The 20,315-nt window shown below is 46.9% G+C and overlaps 2 protein-coding genes across 3 annotated transcripts in view; one reads left to right on the forward strand and one right to left on the reverse strand.

Annotated features, from left to right (window-relative positions):
- Positions 1–7,888, reverse strand: part of Vdup1 (arrestin family protein Vdup1) — a 34,278-nt gene extending 26,390 nt beyond the window's left edge. The window contains exon 1 of the mRNA XM_065452175.2: positions 6,812–7,888. Coding sequence (XP_065308247.1) covers positions 6,812–6,932 — 121 coding nt within the window. The 5' untranslated portion in view covers positions 6,933–7,888. The remainder of the gene's footprint in view (positions 1–6,811) is intronic.
- LOC135918567 (uncharacterized) overlaps positions 153–20,315 on the forward strand; it is a 98,363-nt gene continuing 78,200 nt past the window's right edge. For both annotated transcript variants that reach the window (XM_070531817.1, XM_070531819.1), the window contains exon 1: positions 153–412. The gene's annotated coding sequence lies outside the window, so the exon portion shown is untranslated. The remainder of the gene's footprint in view (positions 413–20,315) is intronic.

A 20,315-nucleotide genomic window follows, 5' to 3' on the forward strand; every position in this document is an offset into this window, starting at 1 on the left:
GGCGTCCTTTCGACGGCCCATTTCTTTGTTCACGGGCAATTGTTTTGAGACAAGCTGTATATTATGCCTATAGAGCAGTGGAGAATACGCCCTTGGCTTTTTTCTTGGAAAACTGAAGCCGGACAATACAGAAACGGGCAGCCCGACCCGGACTGCGTTGGCGACTTGTCGGCTTTTGTGCGTGAGCCCTCGATGATGACGGCCCAGTGCTACTGAAACGCTTTCTACGCGGAAAACTGGTAGCTTTTCCGCATTCCCTCACGCTCTGCGATTGCTACTTGCCAGCGTTGCTTATTTTTCGAGGCATAATTCAGCACCGCGGGCGGGGCGGCCTGGTTTCTCGTATATGGTTTTCGACGACTGCTGCTGCGGCTGCTTTCCACTGTCAACCGTCGTTTGGCGACAGATGGCAGTAAGCTTTCCTGCTGCATTGATTTTTCTCTTGCTTACTTGTACATAGGGGACCCACGCCTGTTGCTCTCGACATTTTACGGCCCCACTGAATTGCTTTATGATATACATAACATTGGTTGCCAAGAAATCAAGCGAGAACTTCGGATAAAGCGTTGAGAGCCTCATTTCCAACCTGAACTATTCGTGCGACGGCATCTGACAAGTCATGGCCCGGAAGGGAACTTTTCTTCTCTGCCGGGCAAAAGCATCGCTGCAATTAGGAGCATCAGCTCCTGTACGAAGTAATTTTTGTCATACTGGACATTGTGGTAATTTATCTTGCACGAAATTAGCCATGTTACGGTTCATGCGTCCATGAACGCTGCGATGCCCAGCGATGCCCAGTACAGAGAAACGAGAGGGCTGGAGGCCGGGAGAACGCAGTGTCAGCCTTCAAGTTTAATTAAAGTGTGGTTTTGCGTCTGGAGGGAACATCCGAAATATGGGTCCAGAGGTTAATACTGACACTAAACGAGGTTCCACAAGCAGGTCAGGCTAACGCTGTCAATTAAGAACGCCTAAATGGAGTTTTCATTAATATTTACCGCGGTCGCTTGAGTTTACGCTCATCTATAGACATAGATGCTTGCGCGACGCAAGCCACCAGAATATTTTCTCTTGCTCAATATCGTAGCACAAGCTAAGCATTTGTAGCGTGCAGTAGCTACGAAAGACAAGAGATAATAATCCCTATACACTGAACTCAACACACAACTCCGGGGTCAACGCAGTGGTGTTACAGATATGACACAGCTTAGAAAAATTGAGCAGACGACTCTGAACTGTCACGTTCCCGAGGTCATCCAGGAACAGAAGACTCTAGAGAGCCATATTCCAAATAAGCTTTCGGGAAGAAAGGGGCTTAACCGAGGGGCGAAATGCGAAGGTTGTGGGATCATTCCCCATCTGCGGCAAGTTGTTTTTTTATCCACTTTCATTTCCATTAACTTATCATTTCTTTGTTTCATTTATTAAGCGCAAGTAATTCCCCTTACGTTGTCCTTGGTGTCAGCGTTTGTTGGCTTCTTATGAAATAAGCTTTCGAGATTTATGCTGTCAAAAGTCGGTACAATGGAAGGGCCCACGTGCATGCATGGAAAACTTGAATTAAAAAGAAATTAATTCCGACTTTCACGAGCTTAATATTTAATATGTAGGCGTTTTTTTAACTCTTTATATTTTTATTAATATGCAACTGATCTTTGACTGCTTAGTTAAGATTTCAGGGCAGCTGGCTGCTCAGGGGTCAAACTACCCTATACTTCGGAGCAAGCAAAAATCCACCAGAGAAACAAAAACACCCACTTTTCAATTTCCCGGTCCCTTTGAGGAGGCAACGCTCCTGTCCTGTGCAAACTACATAGGCGCCCCTCTGAGAAGCATTAGCGAACTATGGTCAGATTTGCAACATTGATCAATGAACACATTCTACAGCAAGTGTGCACACCTGCGCTCGAAGGCAGCGTAAAGATGCAGGAGCCGTAGCTGTAGGGCAAGTTTGTCTTGCACTTCCGCTGAGCGTCGAAATAGCGCCGAGTAGACGCTGCCGAAATTCGTGACGTCGCTCGGAGATGGAGTGGAAACTTCGAAGTGGGCGCGCCCACCTGCGGCTTTTTGTTTCTAGGTGCTTGACTTACCGAGCCTCTGTTCAAGACTCGCATAACTTGAATTTCGTTTGTTTGTTTGTTTGCTTGTTTGCTTGCTTGCTTATTTGCTTGCTTGCTTGCGTGCCTCTACGAGTGGCTCATACCCACTATGGGGGATTGGCCAAGAATCGGGTGACTCACTAAAAAAAGATTAAACGAATCTAAAGATAAGCACCATTGAAAAATTGGGATAACTCGAAGACTGAAGTCAGATAGAAGCGAGTAGCCTGCTTGTCAACATTTTTTTTTTCCTTTAGTGCCAGTCAAAGCTGATTGGTAGATCCATTTATTTAATTATTTGATGGAAACGGAAATGTTGGCGGCCCTCGTCGGACGGGTTCCTTACACGAGTGTACCTACGCTCCAAGAGTCTGTAACCGCGTTTCTTTTTCCTTTTTTAAAAAGATTTGTGGCCTCCTTACAAGAGAAAGGGATGACACCTGCGGTGCAAGCGCTCGTCGCAGATCGTCGCGGCGGGCGCAGTCGGAGGCGGTCCGAAGCGCAGCGTCGTCTGCCCTGCAAGGACGGAGGCGGCCACCACCCAGGCGTGACGGCGGCTCCGAGCGAAGCCGCCGAGCGCATGACCAAATGTATCGGGCCGACCTTGTGTCGCGTCACCCAAGCGCGGGCAGCAGCAGCAGCACGCGAAGGCGGTGGCGCCGCGGGGACTGTGGGCAGCGCGCGGCGAACGGCGGCCAACTTTGCGACGGCGCGGCAACGCGCGTGCATACGGGAGCAGGCATTGACAACAGGGGATACGCGAAAATCCGTAAGCAGGCTTTCCCGCATACGTAGTTTGACCTAACCAAGATGGCGGGCGTCGGGTTAGAATCGTAATTAGGGTGTCTGATAGCGGTCTGCTGACACCATGCGTGCTGCCTTCCCTCCCTCGCGCCATCCAAGCTTTCAAAACGCGTGTCTCGGGTTTAACAGGGATATTAGCTGCAGCTCGGCCAACTTAGGACAAGTGAGCTGTGTGGGAAAGCGTGCTTGCGGAATTTCGCATGTCCCCTATTCCGACTGGCGAGGTAGCGTCTGCACAGAAAACGTAGCTCACGCCTGCGTTTTCTCGTCGTCCGGGCGGCTCGGCCCAAGCGCCCGCTTTAGCAATGCGAAATGAAGACTTGGCACAAGGACGCTGACACCCAGCGCCACATCACCCAGCAAGGCAAGCAGGAATCCCAAAGTGCTCACATTCGAAAGGATGATGGTGACGACGACTTCACCCACTGTGGGGGTTCGGCCAAGAATAGGGAATCAAGCATTATTCTTGTGTTGTTCCTCTTTTCCTCTTATTTGTTTCCCCTCCAAATTCGATTCGAGACTTTCAATGGGCTCCGCTGTTCATGCTCATCCGCCCCCCTCCCCCCCACCCTGTTTTGTCCTCACCACGAAGACATTTGCTCTTACTCCTTTTATTCCCACTACTAAATGCTGAGTAGCTGGTCAGAACTTGGATTATACCGAATTTTCTCAGCGTTTTCACTTAACAAAGGTATCGTTCTTTTTGAAGGATAGGTATTGTACCCCTTTCGGTGCAGCTGCCAACCTGTTCGTTCGTACACTAGTTCAATACTTGAAGTGCATCGGCTTAAGAGACCGTTTATAGTGTCCCTCCCACACGTACTCAGTGCTTACTCTCTCCCTTCTACTTCTTTCTTATCCCCTTTCCCCTCCCCCAGTGTAAGGTAGCAAACCGGGTGCTCGTCTAGTTGACCTCCCTGCCTTTCCTGTCCTTGCTCTCTCTCTCTCTCTCCTTTGTGACAGTCTCCATGTGCCTAATATATTATTATTATTATTATTATTATTATTATTATTATTATTATTATTATTATTCGCGAGATTGTTCGTGCCGCACGAGAAAATAGAAGGAAGCGCCAACACGTCACAGCGAGCATAGATCAGTACCTTTACAATATATTTTCTTCATCGTACCTAAGTTTTCTGCAGCACAGATACGTAATATTAGTGCCCCATTGCAATCTAATAACTTGAATACCTATCAAGTTTTCGTAGATTTTTCGGCCGTTTACTTGCATGGCAGTTTGCCTATGCACTTTGTCTGACCACAAATCGACCACAAAGTCCACTAGGTACTTAAATTCCTTTGCAACACGTGCTCCCAGCGCTACGATTAACTTCGATAAGCTACCGACACTCGACAACAATTATCCGGAAACGATTGCTAAAATCACTGCAAAGAAGCCGGCAAGGACACTGGCACTGCCTCCGTGAGATCGACGTTCATCGATAACCTACTTCAATGACACGCAATTGGCAGCTTAGTTGAGCGGCCTGGATTGCTTACCCTCAAAACGTACAAATAAGCTTATAATATGAATCTGGGTAAGAAGAAGTGAGGGCTTTACGCTTTAGCTTTTCTGTTGGCGAATCAGTGAAATCTCACGCAGCTTTTGAAAATAAAAACAGCTTTTCTTAGTCAAGCTTCATTACGCAGGCTTTTAATTCTCGTGCTTGAGCGCAGTCATGCAGCAGGCGCGCGAAACTCCCAGATCAAATATCCGGCTGCATCGTTCATGAACATGCATCGTTCATGTTCATCGTTCATCGTTCGCTGAAGCTTTATCGTCATGGTCATTAAAGACATGGAACCAATGAACTTTATTGTCAAGGCAACGAAATCGCTAAAGCTTTGTCGTTACTCGCTATAGTGAAATAGATAGAAATAGATAGAAAAATATATAGTGAAAAAGTTGTTCAGTTGCGCTACAACGCATACTATCGGCACCACGGTGCGACATACTGCATTACGCGTAATTCTCCGAATGGATCGATATGCTTATAATGAAGATCGTGCCTTTAGCCGTGTTTACAAGAATGCTGCAGAAGCCTTAACGCCAGCAGATGTATAGATCAAGAGCAGAAGTCGACTTTAGGAAATCCATGTAAGCGTTGGCGCATCGAAATGAAAAAAAAAAGAAACATGATGCACGACGACATACTATCCCTTTACAGTGAACACGGTTTTTCTCTAACGCTGTGGAGTAGCTTTTACGAGAATTAACACATGCACGAACGGGATTTGCTGCTTAAAAATTTGGCTTCCAACGCCGAAAAGTGCTCAGAGCGGGCAAGCCTCCTTCCGATACCATTGATATTCATGTTATACGATTTCTGGCTTTGCATTTCGACTGTAAAGGTTGCTTGGGTTGCTCCGAAACGCAAAATGGCACGGTTGGAAGAAAGCGAAAAAAAAAATTAATTCGCAACTCCCCTCATTACGTAAACCTTCCGCAGCTCGAAGCGGTGCTGGCCACATATTTGATACGATCGTGTGCGGCGGGTGCGTCGCATTCCTGTGTCGACATTCTGCAGCTTCGTGTACGACACCGACATGGGTGAGGCAAGTGGGAGGATGCGACGAAGTGCACCCAAAGTACTTATGCAGTGCTTGCGTGACATCCAGCTTGTTCGCTAGGACGTCTCCAGACCCCCGCCCACCCACAACTACACAAAATGGAGCGCTTCCACACTCTTATCGTAGGTTCCTTCGCCCGGTGTTACCAGTTAAAATATCTTCTCTATAGACGGAAGCTTTGCCCGCTCCTCCAAAAAAAAAAAAAGGAATTAAAAACTGCTGATTTCTTTAACACCGATGTATTAGGGGTGGATGATTATTTGAAGTTTCGAACACGAATCAAATGTTACACACTAACCATTCGTATTCGTATTCAGAAATGAACTATGCGGTAGCTTCGAATATAGAAACCAACCAAACACTTTGCAATGAACGAATGTTAAAGTCGGGTTGTTGTTGTTGCGTAAACGAGTGAAATAGCTCGGAAAAACTCATCTCGTACTTGGGGAAATGTACTACAAACTGTGTGGTCCTCAACGGTAGAGTCTGGCTTAGCAGTAGTAAAACATTATCTATCCGTAGAACCAGCTGATTGTATCATCGTCGCCTGGTACGATCTGTTCAGAAAAGCAAGACTCACCTGCCCTACGAACTTCTGCTTTTGATTAATTCGACAAGCTGATGAGCTTGTTGCGTGGTGCCATCAAAGTAGGATTTATTAAAGCTAAATGTGATTTTCTTTGAACAAACCAGAGGCATGTATGAACTACGAATGGTGGCGATAGATCTGTTTGTAGGTAGCACATTCTTAGCAAATGCGAAGTGGGAGCCCGTTTTAGCCATGCTAGACTCTTTCCCCCAACCCAGGACAAATACAAGTACTAACTAGCTGTGTACATTAAAAAATCACTGTTTACTTGAAAGCTGAAACAAAGCACCTATAAATTCTACGTCACAAATTTCCGGCCAAACACAGACCGCGATGTGTTCTAGTGCATGGATACACGAAAATAAATGCGCAGCATTACTTTTCTTATGGTCACCAGGCCTGTGTAAGATGTCTTGAGAATAACAGTAGTTTGATGATCCGATAGCCTGCTTTCAGTGATACGTGGACTTTATGAAAATTGTCGTCGAAAAGGAGAACGTCAGAATACTTGTGCCCACAAGGTGTATTCCGTGAGCATTTAAAATGTGTCAATTGAGCATCAAGTTTAGCAATGGGCCATCACCAGGTTGCCAGACCTCAGCGACGGAGATTCTAAAACAAGTTTGGCCAAAAATAAATACTAATTGACGAAAATGGGCGTTTCGCTATCATTTAGCTGACAGCATTGGGAAAGCGAAACAGAACAGCATTCACCGGCCTTCTCATGACTGCCGAGCTCCCCACCTGTGACAGGTATCTCTTCATCCAGCTCCACCACAACCTTTCCCGATAGGAAGGAGCCGGGAAAGTATAGCAGGCTTTCGTTGTCCAAGAGGACCAGGAACTTCTGTAGTTTGCGAGACATGGTCGACGTGACGTCACTTGCTTCTACTCTGCCGAACTCACACGCCCGTCACGTCACACGGAAGCCACCCACGGATCTCAGAATACGGTCCTGAGTATCATCAACGAGTCTTGGTACCACATACACACACGATCTTCCAGGCAGTTCGTTTGTAATTTGGCAGTTACGTGTTGCTGGTAGTTACCGCAGTCCCACGAACAGAAGCACAACACGCACAACAAACTCCTGCGAGGCGGCTACTTCCCACGTCGTGTGACGCGCCCGGGCCTTTGGGGTTGCCCTAAGAGAGTTCCATATTGGACGAGGGCGTTGTCTCCGTCTGTAATCGCACGCAGCGGACAGGCTTGTTTACGGCCTTGGAATATCTGTCTATAAAATGAGGCAGGCGAAACGGGCACACAACCTTCCCAAATAACAGCTGTCCGGACACTTTGGAGGACCGCACAGTTCGGTGGCACCCCGACGCCTTGAGTCGCGCAAACTTTCTTCTGCAGCACGTTCAGAAGCGAACAGATGCAAGCGGTGGCAACGCGAGCTCACCAGTGACGTGACCCTTCGTTCAACTTCCGCGCGCGTCGAGAGCCTTTCTCAGCGTCGACCGGACGTTTCATGGGAGCGAAGACTTTCCTTTTTGAGTCCAACACGCGCGCTCGAGACCTTCACTCCCGCCACACTTCAGGCCGTGACAGATTCGCGTGTCTGGACACTCACTGCAGTGGCAGTCTCACTCGAGGAAAGGTTAACGCGCACAGAAGTACGTGGACGTCGACCAGGCACTCACGGAGCGCGTGTGTCGCGCGGCGAGACCAGGAACCGTGAAGCGCGCAGCATTTCTCTCTCCGGCGCGTGTGCTCGCGTTCGCGTACGTACACCAGCCCGGAATGAGGACAACTCCCGGCCACGAGAAGAGCCTCAGCGCCGCTTCGATGGCAGCCGAGGAGGGGGTAGGCAGGTAGATAGCGGCAACGACGCCGCTGCGGCGGAGGGAAAAAGGGGGGGAGAGGCGCACGTGACAGGTACGCGCGCTCGCGAGCGTCTTTCCAGCGCAACGACTAGCGGCGACGCAGTTGCCGAACAGGTTTTGCCTCGGGCTGGCGTTGGGGCGAGGGGCGCCGGGAACGCCGTGGCCCTTGCCGGGGTCCCAGCGGAACTGGCCGAGAACTGCGCTCCCTCGTCCCCCTCGTTTTTGCGCGAGAGCGTGCGCCGGGTGTTTGTTTGCGTCTAGGCAACGGTCCGGCTAACTGTTCTCCTTCAAGAGGCCTCCGGCGAGCGGTCAGTCCCAATGGGTGTGCTCGTTGCCTATGGCCGTTCGCGGGGCAGCGGGGGGCCCTCCTCTTCCTGTGTGCGCACCCCCGGTGGACCGAAGTGGGTCCGTGACCTCGAAGCGTCGCTCACAAGGCGAGCGCCGGTGGCGGCTGGCCATAGGTCACGCTGCAGCGGAAGCGGGTTACTCGAGCCAAACTAGCCGGCTCCTTCAGTCGGCCTCTAGTTTCGGATAACCGTTCATTAAGCGTTCTGGGCCACGCGTACGTGCTCGGGCGTCGCGGCTGAGCGGCGCTCGTCGTTATGATGGATGGAGCGTTCAGCTGGGGCTGGCCAAGTAAACGAGGCCGATTGAAGCGCCAACAGGGCGGAAGATTGGATGTGTCATAACGCTAAACGGTCGAGTAAGTTGAATGTGTCTTGCGACCTGACTTCTACTTGAGATTTTATTTTACAGGCGCTATGTGTATATCATCGTAATCTACGAGAATTCCGAAGTGGCTGGCTGTATGTGACGGCTGCATACGCCAGTTACCTGTCGTCTGTATGGTTATTCCTTATTAGAGAAAAGCAGCTTTCCTTGTTGCGTGAACTCCACCCATTTTTCTAGGGTACATTTCTTATGCAAACTGCGCAGTTTAACGGCGATTGATTGAGATAGTGATCTTCAGATGCACACTGAAATAGCATCTAAACCTCGCCTGACCTGCAGCTAATGGTTGAATGATATTACCTGCTCTCAGCAAACGCAAGAACTTCGCAAGCCGATCAAAGCAGATGAGTCGGTGGAGGACGGTTGGTAACCGCTGCGATCTCACAATTTTATAGTAGCCCAACAAATTGTAGAAGAATATTTGTAGTGCAGATATCTCAAGGCCATTGGGAGAACTCACGGGGAAATCCTGGTTTATCATTTGTTTTTGGTCATAGCTGCATTACATTAGAACATTGGCGGATCCAGAGGGGTGTAAGGCCTTTGACTTCCCCACGCATGGCAAGTAGTGATAAATATTTTACAGAAGTTTCACGAAAACCACTCATTTCACTTTCATTTTGGAATTTTGACACTTGCGTTACAACTTTGCTTGCGTAATTCCTCAAGCTATTGTTTTCACAAGTTGTTAATAATAAAACATGTTAATAACATGCGCTGAAGAGCAGACGAGACAGAAAGCAGGTTTAGCAGAAAGTTCCTGATCATTCTCATTGCTTTGGAAGAAGCGGCCCAAAGACAAACTATGTGTAACAGAGAACCTTGTATGAACTGTAATTGGGCGTGAGTTGTCCGCGTTACCTCTTTTTGCTTCCTCGCTACAAAATTTATGTTTTTCTTTCGTTTTTAAACCTGATAATAGTAACAATAGCGGTATCCTTTGTCGGCAGCTTCCTCTATACGTCTCCCATCACCCATACGGTCACTAACAGCTGGACGTGCGCTTGATCAACTTGCCTGCCACACACTGAGCTGTCTCCCTTTTATACCTTAATTAATGAGCTTGCGGACATAGTACGAGGCCGTAAATAAAGCTCATCGTTCGCAGACGCTCGGGATACATCACTAAGACAAATAAACTCAGTGGACAAAAAAAAACAGAAAAAGAGAGTGACGTGGCTTTCGCCCGAATAGCGCTTGTGCTTGCAAACAAAGTATATCCCTTCATTTTATTCTTCTTTGCGCTCATTGTTCACTAATATTGCACAAGGGGCTAGCTGTTACTGAGACAAAAGTATCAAAACTAGTACGAAACTAGAATTTTCGCGCAAACACACACAGCGATCGCCTCGTTACGATGTTCTTGTTGGCTTTACTATTCGGCGACGTATACAGACGGGACAGTGCGTGTTTTACGTGCTTTACGGCTATGGTTATGGGAGAAAAACGGTGGAATGGCCGTGTTCCGCAATTATGGTGCTTCTTTATCTCCGACGTATAGTAATAGCGATTACACTTGTAAGAAGGGAGCGGCCTGGCCCATTGACCGATGCAGCGCCCGTTCAGGTTCGGTAGGGCGACCTGGCAGAACACGACTTCGTCACGCTTCAATTCTCCTCTCTCGCTCTCTTTTCTACACTAGACGGACAGCATATGAGCAGCACGAATAAGTATGAGGGTGTGAACAGGTTCCGACTGACCGAAGCTAAACATGTAAGAGGCAATCTTGCCCGCTTCACGGGACGGTGCCTGATGTGGCCCATAACGCTCCCGTCGAACAAGGCGTATACCTTGGCCGCACCTTAGATGCGCCGAAGAGCCATGCTACGCTGCGGAGGAGAGAATGAGGCCGTTCGCTTCGCACGAGTGCTTCCCGGTGACCGGACAACAAAGCGGCAAAGAGGGACAACATGCCTATAGCGACGGCAATAACTCAATCGCACCTTTGGGGACCTTAGGATAAACTTCAGTACGCGAAAAATAATAACGGTAGTTATATTTTTAATGAAGACAATTGGCGTAACCATCAATGAGCGTTTTAGCCTGCGAGAAAGCAACATATGTGCGCTACTGGCCAGAAACCCCCGAAAGAAAAGAATTCTTCTTTATTGAACAACCTTTTGACATTTGAACACACGGACTTGATTGGTGAGTCTGAATTATTGCTATCGATAAAGTTTAATCATTGCGGTACTCTTTTAATGTGGCTTCAGTCACCTACGTCTGAAGTATTATAACCTTGCATCTGTCAGGGCTGAAAACTCCATCCCTCTTTCTTTCCGGTTTAGGGCACTGTAAAACCAATATAAAGTCGGCAGTGAACATTTTTGCGAGGGAACATTTTGCGAGGCACAGAGAGGCTTTTAATATATTTCAGTTTGAGCTCACGAGTTTGCACGCGCTGTCCGCTTAGGCAGCATGTGCCATTTCATCGCTCACTTTACATTTCGTGCCGCATACAAAGCCTGCGACCAATTTATATCACGTCATTCACAATGTCCTGTTATCATTAAAATTTGTGTCTCGGTGGGCACAAGAAGGAATATTTGCGGGTGAGGATATGGTAATCTCGAACACACAAAGCCAAAATTAATATATGTCTGCATCATCGAGAAACCTTTCATGTTATTCTGGCTGGAAGGGGTCAAGGAACTGGAAAAGCAACACGAAGGCTGTGTTTGTGTCCCCCATCACGGAAGAAGGACAGCAATAGACCGCAAAAAATGAAGCCGCACGCTATATATATATTAAAGGCTTCGTCGTTCCGTCCTTCGCCGCCTTGAAAGCGGCGGTGGCCAGCGGTCGAGCTGTATCGAATGAAAAAGAAATCACGGAAGCTGCGAAAGAAGGCAACGAAGAAGGCGAGATCAGAACGTCTGTTGGACAACTTCAGATCGCTGTTCACCTTGGGACGCCATTCGACGGGAAGGAAAAAGACAGGTCGGGGGTCTTTCCATTTCTTCCTCTTTTCTTTTTCTTTCCTGCACAGGTGCTAATCTGAGCGCTGTCGAACGAAGAGGATTTACCAGTTCTCCACCGGGAACAAACGTGCCTCGGAGCTTTGCCGAGAGTCCGCGGACGTGTGTGTGGCAGCGTTATAGCGACCGATGGTGCGTGCTCTGAAACATCGGACGCCGACGGGTCGGCGGATTTTCGAGTATAGACGAGAGCTGGCGACTCGCTAAAAAGACAAACAAAAGAGAGCTTCGCGGTAATATTTTTCTTTTGCGTGGTACAAGCTGCAGTAATTCTCTTTGACTAGCTGCTTCAATGTAAAGCTCAAGGGCGACAGGCGTCGAGGAAGATGCAGGGATGGAAATCTTGCGTAGAGCGGTCGCTTGGCTAGATTTTTCGAAATGACTTCGCTTCTATTCAAGTCTCCGGCGTCTCCAAAAACACTGCCTAAACGTATCAGCTTTATTTTTCATCGTGAGCGTATAACTTACCGTATAGCTAGGCAAGACGTGTTACCGTTTTGTGGCGCGAAAGAAAATATAAGCCAAACAGGCGTCCTCTTAAGATGAATTCACAGAAAGCTTTCTACCGTCTTTTCTCTGATAATGTAATAATATTTTGTACCTACGGTAGCACGCTTTACAATTAAATTAGAATTAAATTATGGGGTTTTACGCGCCAAAACCGCGATCTGAGTATGAGACACGCCGTAGTGTAGGACTCCGGAAATTTGGATCACCTCGGTTTCTTTAACGGGCACCTAAATCTAAGTTCGCCCCCGTTGAAATGCGGCCGCCGGGGCCAGGGTTCGAAACCGCGACCTCGTGCTTAGCTGCCCAACACCGTAGTCACACAGCGATCACGGCGGTTCCACTTTACAATCGTCACATAATGTCGGGAGTAACGGGTTGCTTTCACAGGCCGCCATCTTTATCGGAATAAAATCAGTGTTTACATAAAGATCGAGACAAATTCCCAACAAGTACGCATTATTTATATATGAGTGTCGAAACTGGAAATTTTCCTTATCTATAAGATCAGTGTGGCGCAGTTAAATAGCGAGGCTAATGAAGAGGCGTACTTAGCTTCCTGCTAATGAGCAGCTTTCGCATAAACAAATATAAGAGCGCTGCGCAAGCACATAAACCTGCGTCATATTAATAGCTTTATCATTTCGCTTACAGCACATGCGTCGCTCTTTTGCATGACGCTGGTCCTTTCGCCCGAAAAGAGGGAACAGGTAAACAACTCTACATGCTGCAGTTTAAATGAAACACAAACAGCCATTTATGAAAGACATTCAGACGTACGACGTGTGTGACACGGGAGTAACGCCGGTCCGGTCTACGACATACCCAAAAGCTTGACTTCTTTGGTCTATTTGTCGCGGAAGTTAAGTACGAAGGCATGCTCAAAAGATTCGCACAGTGCATGTTCAGATACATAGAAGTCAGGATCGGTCGCCGCCTTAGTTGGTTTCGCAGCGTCAGCTGTTAAAAGCTCACCCACATTTTGCCGCTTGCGCCCTCCGTCCTCCAAGTCGACTTGGCATAAGGGATGGTTTTGAAAGAATTCGCACAGAGTACGGACAGTGAATTCAAGCCTCAAATAAAGAGACTAGAACATCTGTAAAAAGTGGTGAGAACTATATAACCTGTATGGTGAAATTCTGAAGCCTACAATATTGCATAGAAACGCTGCAAAAAACATTGAAACCTCGTGTAAGCCCACTGGGGTGCGTGTAAACTATGGCGAAGTTCCTTTCGGAGAGTCACAGATCTCAAGTTATGTTCTTAAACACATATCTAGAAAAAAATGAGAAAGAAATCTCCAGGTGGGAGAATCTCAGTATCGAGATGAAATTCTGTAGATAGTGAGAAGATACAGGGTGACCAGTGAGACCTTTAAATATATATATCCCTTGAGAATCGGGGACATTTGAGCACAGTGTCGGGCCTCGACCTCGCAGCGTGGCTTTTCACATTCGCAATACACGAAATGACGCAAGCTGTAAAGTATATTACTGTGCGTGTCCATTTGGTGGTGAAATGAGTCTGTCCGCACACCCCCAAAACACCCGAGTTGAAAAAAAAAGGGGGTAAGGTCGTGGAGGAGGATATCATTTTAAGCAGTCAAGCTATATTGCTGCTATTATCGTTTGTCAGAGTGTAAGGTTGTCGCAGTGTTCATGTCAGGAGGAAACGGTTCAAGCGCCAATCGCGTCATACTAAAGTTTCTGTAACGTATGACCCAGCTCTGGAGCGCTCGTCGATATCACTTTCAGACCCGGATAAGTATCTCCACTCTGTATGATACTATATAGCTACCGCACGTACTGCTGTTTCATCAAAGTGTTGAGACCTAAAGCACTAGACTGTGCAATAATGGTGCTGCTGCAGAGAAATATTTTTTCCCCTCATCTACCGGGAATCCGATCAGCGAAACGCGTCAAAAACAAGAACGTTTTAGAAGCCGGGGTATTAATCTAAGAGTAGCCGTTAGTGCAAAAATAGGAAGTCTCTTATTGCACAGGCAGGCATCATTTGGTCAAATGAATCGTTTTCCCCCCTTCTAGATGTATGGGACGTTGTTTCTAATTAATGCTGCTCGCTGCGAAGCAGGCACGGATAACGTATTTATTGCTTGGTCGATATATAAGCAGAGAATCGTGTCCGGTACCGTATGATATGCAACAAGACGCCGTAGCCATTGAACTATCACGCAACGTTGATTGAAAGGCTATAAAATAATGGCATTTAAAATTTGGTATCTTATATTGTTTGTTTGATTGTTTGTTTGTTTGATTGATTGATTGATTGATTGATTGATTGATTGATTGATTGATTGATTGATTGATTGATTGATTTACTTTGAATATCCGCAACATGGGCGCTTTGGTGCGCAATGATAAAAACCTGATATATTCAGATGTAACTACAACTGACAAGGTTAGAGATTGCAAACCTACACCTGGGACCCTGCCACACGCCGTAGTGACGCTCCCGGTAAGGTTCCACCACCGCGGATGTTGCAACACCGCCCTAAATTTAAGCGCACTAATGCTTTTCACAGCTATTTCGCCACGAGTCACAACACACACACTCACTACGTGGTCTTGGGAGGCGAGACTCTCCGAACTGGACCTGGGAAGCCAACTGGCGACCCTCGACCAGGCCCGGTGAGCCGCGATCGCCAGTGGAGCCCTGTCAGAGGGAACCACCCAGGAATAAACCGCGCAACGGTTTCTCCAATAATAAAGTTCCTCCTCCTCCTCCTCCTCCTCCTCCTCATCCTCCTCCTCCTCCTCCTCCTCCTCACAGCTGACTCCACGCTTGCGCCAGATTGCGGCCACCAAAGCAGAGAATCGTGTCCGGTACCGTATGATATGCAACAGGACGCCGTAGCCATTGAACTATCACGCAAGGTTGATTGAAATGCTATAAAATAATCGCAATTAAAATTTCGTTATGCTATACAGTAAATAACATTACTCCCCTCTATTGCCCTTAAGAAATTATTGCCCTTAAAAACGCAAGTTTTTTGCAAGGTTAGTGGGGTTTGCACGTCGCTTACTACATGAAAGGGCACGTGGAATATCCGAATGGGTTGTGCATCCACCATGGTAACCACTGAATAATAGGAGAACGAAACGCAGAGGTTGCATTTTAAAAATGGGTAAATTTTCGGTTCACTGAAACAACAATTTACCTTTTGACTGTTCTGAATAGCTAAACGCACGCTAGCTTGAAAGAGACGCCAGGAAATACGCAACGTATTTTGTGTGTGTGCGCGCATGTGTGTGTGGGTGCGCGTGCGTGTCGTTGTGTTCTTCCTCTACTCGTATGGTTTCTCCCGATTGACCATGCTTACGGAGAATTTACAGCATCGACAAGATGGCAAAGAACGACCCCAATGCGCGCGCTATCTTTCGTATGCAAGCAACGTCTAGATCAACGTCCCGAGGTCGTCGCTAAACGCCAAGCCCGGCCCGAGCATGGTCGGCAATGCATTCGGGGTAGACGTGCCCAGGAGACCCCTCGAAGAGATTGCCATCCTGCCCAATACCGCACCAAGTCATTGCGCAGTCGGCGGAGCCGGCTAAAAAATAGGAGAAGAAATTAGACAAACAATAAGACAAACAAATAAACAGTAAAAGAATAATTACATAAACAATGACCGCAGACGTGAGAGGAAGTATGCTCACGTGAAGTACGGGCTGACGTTGTGGAACAAGGGTCGCTTTTAATTTGGGCAACCTTTGAATGTTCCCTCGCATCTCTGAAAACAAGAATCTCTACTCTTTTGACACACAGTCCTTGCAGCCACGATGCGCACAGTTTAAAATGTCAATACTTGCCCTCAAACACAACTGGTGACCTCGTACTGTTAGGAAGGTTTGCCTGAGAGAGGATGATGATAGTGAAGAGAGGTGCTCTCAGGATTATTGACATCTGCACTCGAATAAAAATGACGCATGCTGAGTGATCACTTGCGCAATTGAGCGGGGAATAAAAAGCACGGTTTTGCGTAGTAACGGCCATTCTGACTATTCAGTTATCTTTTGCGACCCGAAGTGAATTTTTGTTATATAAATTTGTTGTGTTTTCTGGACTGGCGCTGGTTTTCTCCCCCATGTGCGTAGGGATGAGATTGTGTTACATACGATACGAAGACAAACAGGCGGTAAGCACTTTACAATGGTGGTGAGTAGAGAGAGAGAGAGACAGAAGAAAGGGCAAAGGCAGGGAGGTTGACCCAATGGATAGATCTGGTTTTCTACCCTACGATATGGAGAGAGGGATTTACAGACGATCACTCCAAATCGTGATTCGACCAAAGACCTCTAAGAGAGGAACTTATTTTAGAATGCCGAAATCACAAACCATCGCAGCGTAGGACGACGAGGGCGCTGTTGCACTGTTTAAGAGCAACAGAATTGGACAAGCGGCTGTAGCCCGAACAGGTGTATATAGTGCTGCAAGTGCTACTGTGCTGTGTGGTGACGGTATACGGGGACAGTATTTGGCTGTGACTCTATGTCTAGGCGGTGAGTACTCTATCATTGCCCTAGAGTAGGTCACACTTTCACATGGAAGCAACCTTAAAGCGCTATAGAAAGTGTGACATGCATGTCGTTGATAAAACTATTTATTTAGAGCAAGCTCTAAATTTAAAATGTAGGAGCAGCGCGATGAAAGAGTAAATATTGATGCCTACATTACGTCATTGTTACTAACAGAAAACTGTGCTGCTACGTCAGTTTTTATGTCTCGCTAAGCTGGCCGAGGTTTTGCATGCTGTGATTACTCGATGAGTTTCATAGTAGTTAAAAAGAAGCGGCACACTTAAATAAACTATAACACCCATCCTCAAGTAACACTCTCTATCGGTCCACGGTACCCTCGTCCCGGTACGACGCTCTCCCTTCCGTCCTTAAAATAATAATAATAATAATAATAATAATAATAATAATAATAATAATAATAATAATAATAATAATAATAATAATAATAATAATAATAATAAAGTAAGACACCACCAGTACGACTCTCGAAGGCTCTTGAACTAACTCTGAGAGACCCTAGACGAAGTACGTTTTGCAGGCCACGCACATTGGAGCGAAGTTTCGCTTACTATCTAAATGTCTTGATTATGAGTTATTTTCGCACATCGTGCGTTTCAAACACCGTCCCCAGTGCACCTCCGCGTGCTTCACATATCGACGTCCCGTGTCTAGACCTGTTTGCGCTTAGAAACGTTCCAAGATCGCCGTAAGTTCCTTATGTTCTTAGCTTTTAAAGTGCGGTGGAAGTAACCGACCGCGAACGCTTCCGGTTCGCGGAAGTCGAGAAATAAATGTTATTTGCTCACAATTTCTAAAGTCAGCTAGTAGTGTAGGTTAGAAATGGGATAGCAGTACATACAATTGTGCACTGAGCTTTCTAATTCAAGGATATATTGGCTGCTACGAAATTTCTTTTTTTCTGAGATTCTGTGCTACGAGTACTTTAGCAGTTAAGTGCACCTAGAAATAGCTGATGTGAGCGCCAAGCCAACTTTGCGGGTTTAACGAACCTTTATCACGAAGCGTGAAGCATCTGGAATTCTAACAAAAAAAAAAGGTCAGCGTTACGTGGATTCAGCGAAACGTTACCGCAGGAACTGACTTCTCTCTTTCACTTCCGGGACATCCAGGCACGTGTGATCGCCTTGTACAGTTTACACAGTAACGGCGGTCACGGAGCGACCGCCAGATGATAACGCGGACTGCATCGCCAGGCACGTATCCTCAATATCTAGCGCGTGCAACACCTATTCGCCGGTCTCGCTCTCCAAGCAAGGCCAGATATGCGGTTCGCTAGACCCTAAAGCAGGCTCCCGCAAAAGCTTTCTCGCCCGCCGGAGGAAAAAAAAAACAGAAAAAAATTTGTTGATTGCCGAGACATGTCCCCGTGTACAGACCATAGAACGAGAACGTGAAGGACATTTCCGTGGGAAACGTTCGAACTTTTTTTCGCTAGATGATAGCAACATTCACACGATACACATTAGCGGTGGTTCGCGCTTTTCTTTATCATTGTGGAAGCACTCGACGCAGTTCGAACAAAAAGAAAGCGTAAGAATAACTCTACAGGTGGGACGAGTAGTCGTGGCTTCGTTTTTGCCGGCATGCTTGCGTTTGGTATCGTTAGATCAAACGAGTCGCGCAAGAAAACGCGTGAATCACTAAATAGCTGCTTGCAACAACAGCCGATCCCCTGTCTTCCCTTGAGCCTTTCGAGAAAACTGAAAGCTTATGGCCAAAAATTAATAGATATGGTTCGAAGGCTGTGTAAATTTGCAGATCACTGTGGTCTTTAGCTACAAACCAGAAAGGGGCTGCTTGTTTCCTTAAGATAATGGGACAGACTAAATCTGCAAACCAGCAGGCTTGCTGGTTGGATCATTTGAAACTCTGGCAAGTTGTCGGCGTATTGCAGCTGGAGCAGATAATGCAGCCAAACAGATTCGACAGTAGGTTGATTTAGTCACACGTTTAACGTCAAAAAGTGAGTGAGCGATCAAAACGTCTATATTAAAAACTAAATGAATACAAGAAAAAAAAACGAAGGATGAGAAAATTAATTTACGCAGAGCCTCAGGGCCTATAGACATCAAATGAAGCCATAAAGCTGGTTGCTCTTTATAAACCCAAGGAATATGATGTAGACTGGCTCGCTGCCCTATGAACGCTATTCTTTATAGTCCTCTCGTCGTATGCACCACGCTGAGACAGTTCCTGGAGGGTTTGCTGCCTCTGGGCCATTCTCTCTTTTGTGGAGGATTGGCTGCTGGAATGCTCTTTACTTTTCGCCGTCGATAGGTCGCAGATGCGGTTATTGTAAGAACGTCCAAAGCTAACAAAGGTGCTATGAGATACAGCGCATTGAGGACTGTCGATTAACTTCGAGTAGTTGGGGTTCTTTATTGGGAGCTCAGCGTACGGTACACGAGCATTTTTGCATTTAGCCCTAGCCAGAATGCTGCCAGCGCGGCAGCGCATGGGACCAACGCCCTCGTGTTGAGCAGCTGATAAACAATCGCCTATGGGCCACTTGAGAAGGGCCTCGTGGAGACGAAGCCCAGCCATATGGCGAACGCAGCCGTTGCTACAGGGTAACGCAGCGTCTACGGTCGCGCCAGCCTTGTTCATTGTGGTGTATGTGCGCGCACACACACAAATTACGCTCAAGGAGTGTCCAACTGTTGAAAAGTGAATATGTGCGTGCGCGCGTGTGTGTGTGTGTTATAAAGGAAACGTTTAAGAAAAACAAGGAAGCTCCGTAAAGCGCCTGTCTTCTGTCTTGTTCTTTTGCGAGCACATTTATTTTAAAAAATCACCTGTGGCAGATAGAACAGTTCGGCCCGTTCAGGGGGAATACCTGAATAGGCAGGCGTTACTTGCGCGACAAATCGCAATCTCCATGATGTGCAATTGCAAAAGTCAAGTCGCGCCCTAGTGAAGTCATGTTTACTTAGCAGAAATCGTACGATTAGCACCATTTCCAATATATCAGGCCTTAAAACGTGCTGCGACATACATTGGCGTTGCAGTTTGTTTAGCAAAAGCCTGCGTCAAGCAGTTCAGAATGACCTTAACTGTAACACCAATGTACTCTGTTAGCAAATTATGTGAATGGACAACTCGGAAGTGAAGCTACAGTCGTAGCATTTCTGCTCAGCAGACATGACTTCGCTGCCTGCTCGGTTTCTATTTCTCAATTTCTCAGTAGGGTTTAAATTGAAAAATTACACACTTATCGTAAGTAAGGGCTGTCTAAAGCGCAATGCTTTGTATAATGTCATTTTATAACCTTGTTTCTTTCCAGGATTTGCTTTCTCTCGTTTCTGGTGATTTAATACCCGCAGCGCTAGCACGTATTTTGCATGTTTAGCAACTGCGCACTGATGCAAAGGTAGGCTGCACAAGAGCCGACTATCGCAATACATGATTTAGGAAGGAACAGCGCCAACTATAAGACGATCACGAGATGGAGAACGACCCTCTTGTGATCGTCTTAGTTGGCGCTGTTCCTTCCTAAATCAAGTATGCACCATCTAGCTCAAATGAATGTGGTCTTGAATCGCAAAACATAGTTGAGAAATACGCACAAGTATGTCACAAACAAGCAGGTATACTATATCTACAAAAAATTTCTGCAATAACTCATGGCGAATAAAAGAAAAACAAA

This window comes from Dermacentor albipictus, chromosome 1 (genome assembly GCF_038994185.2).
Source record: "Dermacentor albipictus isolate Rhodes 1998 colony chromosome 1, USDA_Dalb.pri_finalv2, whole genome shotgun sequence".
NCBI lineage: Eukaryota > Metazoa > Arthropoda > Arachnida > Ixodida > Ixodidae > Dermacentor > Dermacentor albipictus.